A 12,940-nucleotide genomic window follows, 5' to 3' on the forward strand; every position below is an offset into this window, starting at 1 on the left:
GCAACAATTTGACCCTGATTATTTCTTTCCAAAATTGACTCCTTCAATAATTGACTGAAAAACTTTACTTTACTGAATACTCTTTACGAAAAATGGACATTTGGTTAATTGAAGCACGGATCGACAACTGACTCGCTCACTTTATTATTGATGGCCTTCCAAATGTGGATTCGACTACATATATTGCGCAATAGGTATGTCATAGAGATCACAGAATACAAAAAGATACGCTCCTTCTTCGTAGCCGTGCCCGCAGCTCACTGGGGACGGACGCCTAACTTCTGGATTCCGTTCAATCAGCGTGCCTTGAAACAGACTGTCCCTGACTGACTAGTTAACTAACAGACAAACAAAACCGACCAAGCATGCAAATAACGTACATTACGTTGATCGACTCTCGCCGTGTTAACGATTGAACGCCGAGGCGCAAAGACGGCAAGCGTTTGCGGCCTGTACCTGGAACAGCTGGCGGTTGGCCAGCGGCTCACACAGCATCTTCTCCACATTGCCGCCGACCACGAACAGCGCGGTGACGATGGCCATCAGCGCCCAGGCGAAGACGAAGGAGAAGCCCACCCCGCTTTCGAAGACCCAAAGGGACAAGAAATCCTCATTTTTGCGTAGCCTCGGATTGCAAAGTCACATACTGTGTGTGCATCTAAGTAATGCATCGCAAGTCCCCAGATTCAAATTTCCAACAAGCAAGTCAAGTCCCCGCTAAATGTCGAGCTCGTCGAGGCAAGTCACTACTCGGGTTAAGCAGGTTCCAAGTCATGTGATATCCGGTCTTGCTAAATCACAACATATATTCGCACATTAGCCACTTTGCGCTCAGTACCCGTACTAACAGTTTTGCTAACGCTTCCAAATCCGTCTTCGCACGGCATTCGGAATTGAGCGCATAATCGACATGAAGCTTGGTTCATGTTTGACCTGCAATTGGACTAAATTGTCAAGTTAACGCAGCTCGCCTGTCTTTGGGGGTTTTATACTGCAGTCACAGATGACGTTAGACGTTTTCCTGGTTGTCTATTATGTTTGAGTTGCTAAGGTCCTCCTATCAATGATTAGCTTCCGATTAGGACGCTCCATTGCCCCCCGCTCCCGACCCCCGATAAGCTTCCGATCGGGAAACTCAGTTGCCACCGGCCAAGATCGGGCAAGTCCCGCCCGCCGACCGACGCTCGCCAGTCCGCATGTACTTGCACGAACCGGCCCGTAGCGGAAACGAGGACGGGCGCCACTGATGTATACCATTTACGGAAAGGAACTAAACAACTGTGGAGATCATCAACTTTTTCTTCATCTTGGGTAAGTGCAAAATGAGTAAGCGCAGCGGCACGCCACACCGCGCGGCGACTCCATCGTTCGGCCTCAGATTGAAGATGCAGTAGCGGAGCGTAAACGGAGTCCTGTGCGCAGCTATGTCAGCGCCGCAAACAGCCCAAGCGCAGTTTGGGATGTTTGTGGGAAAACTGTAAGCAGTTATGGCAACACAACGAGCCTTGTACAACATCTCAGGTGAAACCACAACCCAGAATACGAGGCATTTGCATTTTTCTCATCCGTACGCCATCAGCAGGTTCCCGCCAGTGTTGGACAGGCAGCCGCGGGCGGTCGGCGTGGCCTGCTTGTCGTAGCCGCACGTACCGCACAGCAGCCCCAGGAGGTTGAAGGACAGGATGAGGACCACCGTGCACAGTACCGCCACGCAGCCGATCCACCTGCAGAAACAGTTGAAATGCACTATAGCGGGCAGGGACGGGCAAACGTTCGCGTGAACGGATAGCCGGAGCGGAGCCCAGCTCAGATTGGGGCGAAAGGCGGATTGAGGCACACCTCTCCGAAGTCAAAACGTCCTCATATCTCTGTTCAAAACAAACCTGTAGAAGTCCATCTGGTCGATCTGGGCATAGTAGGACTCGATGTTTTTCTGCCCCTGGCTGAGGAATAGGGTGAAGTTGGCGAGCGACGCCTCCACCGGAAACATCTTGGCAAAGGTGTTGATCTCGGAGCCGATTTTATCCAGCATTCCTTTCACCCCTAAACACGCACAATAACAGACAACCGGTGAACACGCACGCAAAACAGCAAGTCATTTGCTTTCTTTGAGGAAGTTTCATGAGGAACACTCACGAGGTAACGCTGCGGTGTGGTCATCCCCAATGATGAAGGAAATGGAGAGAAGAGAAGGCAAACGTGTGTGAAACGTGACAAAGGGTCATAGTGTTACAGCGAACACACACTTTAGCGCAGATTTCCGTGGGTTTGTAACACCCCTGGATGGAGGTGCGGTGCGGTGCGGTGCGGTGCGGTGCAATTCACAGCAAGAAGACGCGACAGAGAAGGTCTCCAACTAAACTCCAGTCCTATTTGTTGTTGCCGCAAAGCGGAGAGACTACGTAAATGCTTGTGAGTAATTGTGTTGTATTCTATTTTGCCATGTGTGTGTGTGTGTTCATGCAGCAGTTGTTTGAAGGTTTACAATCACTGCGGTATCGATGCTCATTTTCCTTAGTCTATCGACGGCGTGCCACATTATATGTGAGCATCAGGCTAGACGACTCTCATGATATGAAAGTACACGGTTTGGTTGAGCAATTTGCTTTTTCAATATACAATGTTGAACTACACGAGCGACAGAGTGAGAACAGGCGCGAAAGCAAAAGTGAGTTTGAATGAGGTTCAAATGTGCTTAAAGCCTGTGAGAGAGGTATGACAATTTCAAAATGTTTTGATGTGCTCTCTGTAGTCTAATAGGGGCCATTTTCCACAATTGTGAGCGGGTCAGGAATGTAAACTGTGGACACACACGCACACATTTGCGTACCTGCTACAATGTTTTTGGTTTGTTCTTTGACCAGCCTCGGCGTGTCGTTGAAGGACGAGTAGCCCTGAATGTGGAGGGGAGAAAAAAAAAACGGGAGAAACAAAAACTCGGGTCATAAAAGTTGACTGAACACTAAACGGTCTTTACATTTGTCTGAAAAACCTCAAAATCGTCTTTGATGATACGTTTGGTTCACAGATTACACGAAAGTTTATGAAAATGTTCATTTGCGACCAAATTGTCTTTGATGCATCCAGAAAATGGAAGATTTGTTGGACTATACATATTGGGACGATCATGTTTTCATTCAATTCATGAGAGATTGTAAGTATTTGATTTTTCAAAAATAGTTGCATGAGGTGGACTGGAAACTATTTAGTCTTCGTCTAGGTTTTACATAAACTCACGTTGGGTTCATTGAAGACTGAAAACTGTATTGGATGTTGAAAATAACACGCACGCTGGGTGTAGCAAAGACTCAAAATCGTCTTTACTGGTTCACGGAAAACTTGGAACTCGTCGTCTATATGCGCATCCATAAACTCAAAACAGGGAGGCGGCCGCAATTCAAACGTTCAATGGCCACAAAACCCAAGACCAAATTGTCTCGGAGATTAACGACACACCCTCTGTATAATGTCGCTGAGGTCTGTCTTCAGGACCGTGTGGACATTCTCCAAGGCGTAGTCCACATCTGGGAGCTGCAAAAAGACAATAAACGTATTTATCCAACGTATTGACCCCGCGCTCATTTATTTCGAAGCGTCGCTCCGGGGACACCTTTGAGAAGTCAGCATCGATACCCAGCTGGAAGAGGGCGGACCGAACGGCGTTGCAGCTTGGCGACACGGCACCGTTGGTGCAGGCCGGGTCCGACAACGTGTTGGACAGCGACGCTCGCTCTGTGGACAGGCTGTCCTTCAGCCTATTTGTGCCTTCTTGGAGAACCTGCAGTGAAGAGCTGACGTTCTCCAGGGCCTCCTTGGTCTCACGCATGGCTGCAAATCAGAAGAACATTTCAACCCCCCCAAAACAACCACAAGGAGCACAAATGTGACATTGAGAACACCGGACACACAAACACTTCCACTGACACTTTTTGTCACAAACACAATTCCAGAACATTGCTGGTTACCTTTGATTGCATTCTCTACTTTAACTTTAGAAGAAAGAACATGTGAGGTGGGGGAGAAAAAAAAAAAAGAGGACAATTATTTGTTTTAAGAGATCAAAACAGGAAGATGATCATTTCTGCAACACCAGCCGTATTACATGTTCACGTTTACAGAATAAAGCAGGGGTTCTCAAACTGGTACCCGATCGCATCGTATCATTAGCTGAATAGAACGTTCTTGGAGAGTTCTAGAATTGCATCCTATCAGATCGAATGGCATTGGAGCCTAACACGTTGCTCTGGAACGCGTCGTATATTATCATATCAGTCGAATCACGATGTAAAAAGTAAGTATCGTATCCGACTAAATGTCAGATGGGCTGAAATGAGCTGGCAGCAAATCCGATTGTTTTGCGCCGCACTCGCGTATACGTATACGCTGCACAACATCGCTCAGAGGAAGCCACGTTACCTCCCGCCATACGCAGGGCCGTGTCCAGGGAGGGAACGACCTCCTTCTCCAGCTGACCGTGAATCCTCCCACCCAGCAAAGGGCCGATGTCTGTTACGACAAGTGTGCGGTGAAAAGGGAGGCTCGCGGGGCCTTCGATAAACAGCGCGGCGAACACACTTACTGTCAAGTTCGGACAGGACTTGATTCTTGGCTGTTGTGTATTGTGCTGTCATGTAGTCGATTTGCTGCAAGAGGGTGACAAAAAGTGTTTGCGCGGCAATTGGAGTGTACAAGGGAGGGAACGGGCGCTTACCGCAGGCGTGTTATTGGCGAACGTCTTCAAGTCTCTGATGTTGGTGTTAATGAACCGCCGAGTGCTCTTGATGTGGGAGCTCATGTTGTGGTTTGCCGCGTAGGCCGCGACCACCCCCGCACTGACACAGACATGGTACACGCACGCTTTGATTCATTGATTTATTTATTGAAAGGAAAAAAGATAACGACGACAAACGCAAAGATGTTCAATTAAGTCATGGCTGTCACCCCGCTTCTCCAAATGAGCTGGGTAACCCTACTAATGCTACTTAAATGCGAAAGGGAATTTCATTGCAACAGTTGGTGGGGCAGTTATGATTGAGCCCCATGAATTTTCCCTGGCAACTAGCATCTGGGCAGTCATGATTGTGCCCCGGCAACAAGTGACAGAAACTTAGAATTGCGCCCTACAAATTCTGCCTGACAATAAAAACCTATGCCTTATGAATTCTGCCTAGCAACAAGCATCAAAGCTATAATTATGACAGAGCCCTATGAACTCTGCCTGGCAACAAGTGTTCGCGAGGCAGTTAAGATTTCGCCCGGTGGACACTGCCTAGGAACAAGTAGTGGGACAGTTACAATTGAGCTCTGCAAATTGTGCCAGGCAACAAGTGGAACGGGAGTTATAGTCGGTCGGGTGTTGTGAATCCTACCTGGTACCTGGCAACACTTGAAGGGGCAGTAACAATTGCGCCCTTTGAATTCTGGCCAGCAACAAGTGGCCGGACAATTACAATTGAGCCCTATGAACTCCGCAACGGGTGACTGGGAAGTTCTACTCGAGCCTTATGAACTCTGCCTGGTAACAAGCGGAGGGGTAGTCATAACGGAGTCTTATGAACGCTGACGAGCAACAGGCGGTCGGGCACTTCAAATCGAGCCTTACGAAATTTGCCTTACAACAGGTGCTGGGGCAATTGTAATTGAGCTCTGCGAATGCTGCCTAGCAACGAGCGTCCGAGAAGTATAGTAATAGAGCCTGGCAACATGTAATGGGGCACTTATAATTGCGCCCTATGAATTGTGCCTGGCAACAAGCCAAGCCAATCATGACATGACTAGGATAAATATAGCTCTTTTTTGTTTTGTTTTGTTTTTTGTTTTTTTGATCTAGGGCACATTGCTCTGCGTTAGCTGGCTCAAAAGGTTTTGGGTTCCTCACATAATGAAAACGGTGGTGACGACGAGCGTGGCTGTGAAGAAGCCTCGTCGGCAGTCGGTGTTCTTCCTCTGTCTCTGGTGCATCTCTCCTCCGCAATTCTCGCAGCAACGACAAACGCAGAAGCACATGCCCAACACGGGGACCAGGACCACGAACAAGAGGCCGACGGTCGCGCAGACCAGGAAGCCCAGCTCGTAGTAGAATCCCTGTGAAGCAGGCGGAGAGAAAACACCCATCGGTCTCCCTTGTCAAAAAATGAGGTTGGATGCGATGAGGAGGGGCTTACCTCGAGCAGGAGGACAACGTTGTCTGGCTGCATCGTGCGTTTCGTGTGATTCGGAGGGAAAAAAGCGAGTGCAATTGTTGAACGGTGATATGATCTCGCATAGCGATACAAAAAGGAAAGCGAGGACAAACCTTTCTCCATTCTTCAAGTTTGATTCCTCCCATATTTTGCTGAATGACTTTAACAAGCAGATCTGAAAACAAAGGATTTTTGAATTGGCAGCGCATCAACGTATCCACCAAATGGCACTGCCATTTTCTTTCCACTTCATATTTTCTATTAGATGCTATTAGAGTACTGATTCTTTTTTTCAAAAAATAGTTTCAGAATCTTTAGTGTGTCGATATGACTTCCCTGCCCATTTTATGCTAGGTGCGGAAGAATCTTGCTCGCCCCAAGTTACCCAGGGAACAGTATAATGAGCATGACTGGCGTATGTCATTTTGGGGCACAATTGAATGCACCATAAGAACTCTGCCCAGCAAAAAAGTGGGAAAACGTGTTGGACTTTGGGGCACAATTGAACATACGCCACAAGTTCTGCCCAGCAACGAGTTCAAAACCCCGTGAATTCTGTTGAGCAACAAGTGCCGGACGTGGGAGAACAACTGAACGCGGCCCATAAAATCTGTCGAACAAATGTGCCATCCGTGGGGGCACAATTGAACATACGCCGCAAATTCTCCCACGAAGGCAACAAGTGGAAAACATTTTGGAACTGGCGATGCAATTGATTGTGCCCCACAAATTTTGCTGAGCAACAAATGAAAAACGTGCTGGACTTGGGGGCACAATTGAATGTGAATTCATCAATTCTGCCTAGCAACTCGAGAAAAAATGTGTGAATTCTGCCCAGCAACGAGTGGAAAATGTGTCGGACTTCGGGGCACAATTGAACTTGCTCCACGAAGTTTACCTAGCGACAAGTGAGAAATGTGTCATAACTGAACGCGACCCACAAACTGTGACAAACATGCAAGTATCTCAACGACTAACCTTTTTGAATTTGAAGACTTTCATTTCACTTGTCAAGTTTGATAATATATAAACATTTGATGTCAAGTATGATGTTGATGTTATAGCGGTTAGCACATCTGCCTCACAGTGGCAAGATTCTTGGTTCCAATCTGCACATTCTCCCAGTGCTTGTGTGGGTTTTTCTCTGGATACTCTGGCTTCCTCCCACACCCCAAAAACACGCATGTTAGGTTCAATGAAGACAAAATACCACATACATTTACATTTTCTCCAAAATGGACGGGGCCCGCTTTGTGTGTGCACCGAGTTCCAAAATGTGTAAAAACGAGCTTCGCCAAGTCAAGAAGACGAAGCTGAGTTTCGGCGGAAACAAGGCGAGGTGGCCCGAGCAATGGATTCATGAGCAAAGAACAGCCGGGAGAAGCGTCTCTAGAGTCACCGTTCCACTGAGTGCAATAACTCGGAGCTTTGCCGTCATTCCGGGAGACTCCGACCGCCGGACATCGGTGGAAACAGGGCGCTCGCTCAAAGTGAAGCTGCGAGCGGCGTGGGAGCCATGGATGACAGATGGCGAACACAGCTTTACGCCACAATTTGCGAATGGATTGCGGATGCTCGGGCCGCACTGTCGTTCGAGCTTCCGGAAAAAGCGGGCATCGTTTCTGAGGAGCCGCACGGCAACGAGACTGACTCCGACAATGACGAGAGGGAACCCGGCGTGTTGGATGGAGAACTTGCCCAGCTTTTCATTTCGGATACAGAAGAAGAGGACTTTGATGGATTTGTGGAGGAGGATGGATCCAAAAATAACACGAGTACATTGTTAAATACTTTAATAGAGTACAACCGAACTCAGTTTTGCTCCCGCTGCCTTTTTTAAAGACATTGTTTTAGCGTGCATGCATGCATGCTAGCACATGTTTTAAGCTAGCGTATGTTTTACCAGGCCCGCGCCCAATAATGCGGTGCGCCTTGTGCATGTGTTCAATACAGAAACTGAGACTGCGCCTTTGAATACGGAGCGCCTTACGGTCGTGAAAATACGGTCCTTCACGGATGTTACTGTATTAATGCTTGTTTGTCAATACGCGCCCTGCGTCTGGCTGGCAAGCTAGCCGGGAACGCTTTGCAGCTCACCTACCACCCTAACGAAGACAACCACTATACAACATGGATGGATGGATGGATGGATGAATGTTAGACTATAAGAGGAAAAAAGAACGACGGCGCTGTTACCATGTTTATGGAGGTCATCAAAGGTTAACGCTTACCTGCGCTGCGACTCAGCAGGTAAACACGCATGCGCTCTTCTCAACACTCCCTGGTCACTTCATTTTTACACCGTGACATCCACCCAAAAATTCCACAATGACAGTGTTTGATCGACAGTGTATTCATTTATAAATACACTCATTATTGTGGTTGTCGTGTGCAGTGCTGCCTCGGCAACAATTTAGGTTTCTACGTTTTACGCTTGCTGCGCTTTTCAATTTCTCAAAACGAGCGTTTGACGTTCTGCCCCGCAGACATGAGACGGCGAAGGCAGAACATCGCAGGCGGCGCGGCGGACGAACGGTTAGCATAGCCGCCTCACAGTCCGAAGGTCGTGGGTTCAAACGGGCCTTCCTTCCTCTTGGGGTCATCGAGACGTTTTCACGCATCGTGTTATGATAGACCCTGTTTCGGGTTCATCTGTAAAACTGGTCTTAGGGGGTAATTTTGTGTCACTTTCCAGGCCCCCTTTTTTCATGGAATTCACCCTCCAAACGGCTGCTCACACCAAAATCTACGACTCCTGTTTTAAACATGCAATTCGCAGGAATTTGGGAGGATGAGAAGTCCGCAGAGGCATCGCAAGTCAGTCGCATTGGCATCACCTGGTTTCGGTTTTGGTTTTTTGTCTTCACAGCTTCTTATTTAGCATTAGCTGCAGAGGGCAGCTAAGCTTCGACAGCTTAGTTCAGTGACCCAGTAGGAGGGGGAAGATACACCACACCGAAGGAAAACAAGCGTCGCGATTACACAAGTGAACAATTCAACAGCATTGAAATTCAAATGATGTCATGTCATTCATTATGAAAAACTCATTCATTCATTTGACATTTTTTTCTTAAAAAGTTTGTTTACAATTTTAAGAATTTATTAATTGTACATTTTAATGAATTTCATACATTTGAAAACTATTTTGGTCATAATATGTAATATAAAAGTATGAGGCCTAAGGAGGTGGGTGGGTGAGTGAGTGTGAAAAATCTAACGAAACTTGAAATAAAAATGGCCATTTTTATTTTTAATCACAAATGAAGTGTAAAAAAAAAAAAATGAACTTCATATGTTTTATAAATATAAAGAATCAGGGAGCCCAGCTGAAAATGAAACAAAATTTTCAATAAAACTGTCATAAATAAGATGTTGGTCGTTCAGTGGATGAACCTGTGCAAATTTATACAACAGCATGTCTAAACCCTTTCCTGTCTGACTTCGTGTTCCTGCCAAATGTTGTGCGATGCAGCAAAGCAACAGGTCTCTACTGATTAAAGCAAAAAATAAATAAACCAAAGCCCCCTTGCGTCTTCCGGTGACAAGTAAATCTAGTCTGGCACAATCCTCTGCGCTGACCCGCTCTCGCAGATTAAGCAGAGATGTCGAGCAGACCTTTTTCGAGCCAGCGTGGAATCTTCGTGACCTCAGATCCACCTCATCTTACCGACTAAAGTAGCCAACAAATTCAGAACGTTAACTCATAGTTGACATTCTGCGATCCAATGAAAATGAATATTGAAATAAATAATCAATTGATTGCAAATGTTCGCTTTTGTCGATCGAGGAATTGTAGTCGCCCATCCCCTGTGCAAACGTTGCGGAAGTTATTACAGCAGCAGAGTGACACCACTTGTCATTATTTTCCTCAAGAAAATTATTTTTGTCCAATAATTGATTAAAGTTTTTATGTTTTCTGTGAAAATACAATAATGAAAACTTTTTTTTTTTTTTTTTTTTTTACACATTTTGTTGTAGGTCTTCTAAAATGTAATATAAAACAATGTCAGTTTTATTTTGTATTTCTTACATTTAATAGTCTTACATTGTTTTTTCTTCTAAAACATATTGACTTTATATTAGAATTATGAAACATGTACAGTATATATGGGCTCTTTATTTCGATGCATTCATATAACAGAGTATATTGAACATGAATAATCTATCTATCCATCCATTTTCTGTCGCGCTTCTCCTCACGCGGGTCGCGGGCGTGCCGGGGCCCATCCCAGCTGTCTTCGGGCGAGAGGCGGGGTACACGCTGAACCGGTCGCCAGCCAATCGCAGGGCACATAGAAGCAAACAACCATCCGCACTCACATTCACACCTACGGGCAATTTAGAGTCTTCAATCAAACTGCCACGCATGTTTTTGGGATGTGGGAGGAAAGCGGAGTGCCCGGAGAAAAGCCAGCCAGGCACGGGGAGAACACGCAAACTCCACACAGGCGGGGCCGGGGATTGAACCCGGGTCCTCAGAACTGTGAGGCGGACGCTCTAACCAGTCGTCCACCGTGCCACCTAAAAAAAAACATATATATATATATGTAATGCAAAAATCTTTGGCGTTGACGTTGCAAAGCACTTCCCCTCTGCGCCGCACGTGTCTACAACCAATCACAGTCATGAAGTTAAACAGACAAAACAACAAGTGTGACCCACTTTCGCACAAGTGTGTATTCGTGTGTTTGACAATGCCATCTGCACTGGTCGCAGTTTCAGCAGGTTAGCATTAGCTCTGTGCATGCTAATCCCCTAATCTATCGTGTGTGTGTGTGTTTATTAGTGGCGTAAGATTCCACACACAAGCGAAAGAGGCCAAAAAGCGTTTTCACTGCAAACCGAACCTTCGCATGGATTTGAAGGGAGGGGTGATATGACGGGCTTTTACACAGAATGCAGTGGCGCCTTGATACTCGTAATTAAAAACACTCGTATCGCAACTCATCTTTCCCCTTTGAAATGAATGAAAATGCAATTCATCCGTCTGAAAAACAAAGATGTTTATGTTTGTGTTGTGTTTGTACAGCACTCTATAATAACATAATTCAAGTGAATGTAAAGAATTAAACAGTTTGTGCATCAAGAATTCCCGCATTCATTGTGCGGCTCCTTGTGCTGTGAGCTCCTTAGCAACCAGGGGGCACAATTATACATGTAAACACAAAGTAAGCTGCAGTATTAGTCGTCGTTTTTGCAGAGGATAAAGAATGTATGCCTGGAAGTATTGTAATGTTGTCTGGCAATATGTGTTGCTTGCTCCATCATTTGTGTTCAGATAGCCATCGCTTAAAGGGTTAAACCTGCCACAATAGCGATGCTAGTTGTGTTAGCCTGCCTATAGCCTTTTGAAATTGTATCTTGGCATTACGCTTGCAGACTTTTGGGTAAATATACGTGTAATTGTCTTTGTTTCGTTTGACAGTAAACTTCAACAGGAAGTGGCAATAAACAGCTTGATCTATTTCTTGAAGAATTCTTCACCGTCTACCAAACAGCGGCATGTTGTGAAGTGAGGACGGTTGAGTTTGCTGCCCATTTCCTTCTTGAAGATTATTATCTAACAGGTGAATCATCTCAACACGTTGACTGATACTTGATCAGCACATTTAACATGCCGGTAGTTTACCGTTCGGACCACTTTAATACTCGTACCATCGCGACGAAAAGACTCACTCGCGTCCGCTTGATTTTTACTGCATCCTCCTCGACTGACATTGACAGCAGTGCTACTGCAACTAGCAAGAGCATCCATCGGGATCTTGCTGTTTTCAGTTACGCCGAACCCTTTGGTAGTTCTGATCCAACTTTTTTTCCCCCTCTCTCGCCTTCTCTTCTTCACTCCACTGGGATAACGGCTTCATTTTCCCAACAACGGTTTATTTTGCTCCCCTCTTCCTGAATCAACTTTGCACATGTGCAATAAGAAGATGGACTAGTCCATTGAATGAGAAGGAAGGGGAGCACTGATTGATCACAATGATCATAAAAGGTGAATCGTGTTTTTAGGCCCGTGAATGACGACTAAAACAATAATTTTTTCAAATTAGTCGACTTTATGAATCCATTTTTATGAGTCATTCGGGGCCCCCCCCCATAATTGCCTGTGTTTGTCTCATGATGAGTCGCCCCTGGTTGACAGTCAATCATGAGTAAGCAAAACAGATGCGATATGATAGCATGCATCCATTTTTCGAGAGGGCTCGCCCTCATCAGCTCGAGCCGAACCTGCCCAACTTTGGGCGAGAGAACGGGTTGCCAGCCAATTGCAGAGCACATACTGTAGAGTATAGTCAAAACATTCCCACTCATAATCACACCTACGCACAATGGAGAGTCTTCAACTAACAACTAACATTTTTGGAACGTGGGCGAAAGCCGGAATACCTGCAGAAAACCCACACAAGCGCTAATGTTGACGAATATCAATACGGAACCCGTATGGATACATTTGGATTGACAAGCCCGCAGGTGTGGACCACCCGTGTAATTCTCAGAGCGAAGCCTTCCCGCCCGTGGCGGCATATGGTCCCGCTGGATTAAGGTCTTACGCAGTGATGCAGGTGACTTGAGAAAGCCTCCCCTAATCGCTGATCTGCTAATTGATTAGCCACGCACCAAAAATGGCAGCGACTTAAAGGCCTCCAATCCCATTGCGCTGCGGCAACACACCAACGTGACCGCTGGCGTACACACGAACAGATCCGGGGGAGAGCTTTGAACGTGGCGCATTCCACCCGGCAGCCCGTTGTTTACTT

The 12,940-nt window shown here is 46.3% G+C and overlaps 1 protein-coding gene across 7 annotated transcripts in view; it reads right to left on the bottom strand.

The window, feature by feature from the left end:
• prom1b (prominin 1 b) overlaps positions 1-12,940 on the bottom strand; it is a 28,715-nt gene that overhangs the window by 13,261 nt on the left and 2,514 nt on the right. For 5 of the 7 annotated variants that reach the window (XM_061770471.1, XM_061770476.1, XM_061770474.1 and 2 more), the window contains exons 2-15: positions 6,296-6,357; positions 6,165-6,191; positions 5,879-6,084; positions 4,712-4,832; positions 4,580-4,643; positions 4,417-4,506; positions 3,966-3,989; positions 3,611-3,828; positions 3,457-3,531; positions 2,831-2,894; positions 2,137-2,145; positions 1,884-2,043; positions 1,572-1,724; positions 457-580 (exon numbers count right to left, since the gene is read on the bottom strand). In XM_061770471.1, the coding sequence (XP_061626455.1) occupies positions 457-580; positions 1,572-1,724; positions 1,884-2,043; positions 2,137-2,145; positions 2,831-2,894; positions 3,457-3,531; positions 3,611-3,828; positions 3,966-3,989; positions 4,417-4,506; positions 4,580-4,643; positions 4,712-4,832; positions 5,879-6,084; positions 6,165-6,191; positions 6,296-6,357 (1,397 nt within the window). The remainder of the gene's footprint in view (positions 1-456; positions 581-1,571; positions 1,725-1,883; positions 2,044-2,136; positions 2,146-2,830; positions 2,895-3,456; positions 3,532-3,610; positions 3,829-3,965; positions 3,990-4,416; positions 4,507-4,579; positions 4,644-4,711; positions 4,833-5,878; positions 6,085-6,164; positions 6,192-6,295; positions 6,358-12,940) is intronic. The other 2 variants (XM_061770473.1, XM_061770472.1) reach the window with 1 other exon arrangement.

This window comes from Phyllopteryx taeniolatus, chromosome 4 (genome assembly GCF_024500385.1).
Source record: "Phyllopteryx taeniolatus isolate TA_2022b chromosome 4, UOR_Ptae_1.2, whole genome shotgun sequence".
NCBI lineage: Eukaryota > Metazoa > Chordata > Actinopteri > Syngnathiformes > Syngnathidae > Phyllopteryx > Phyllopteryx taeniolatus.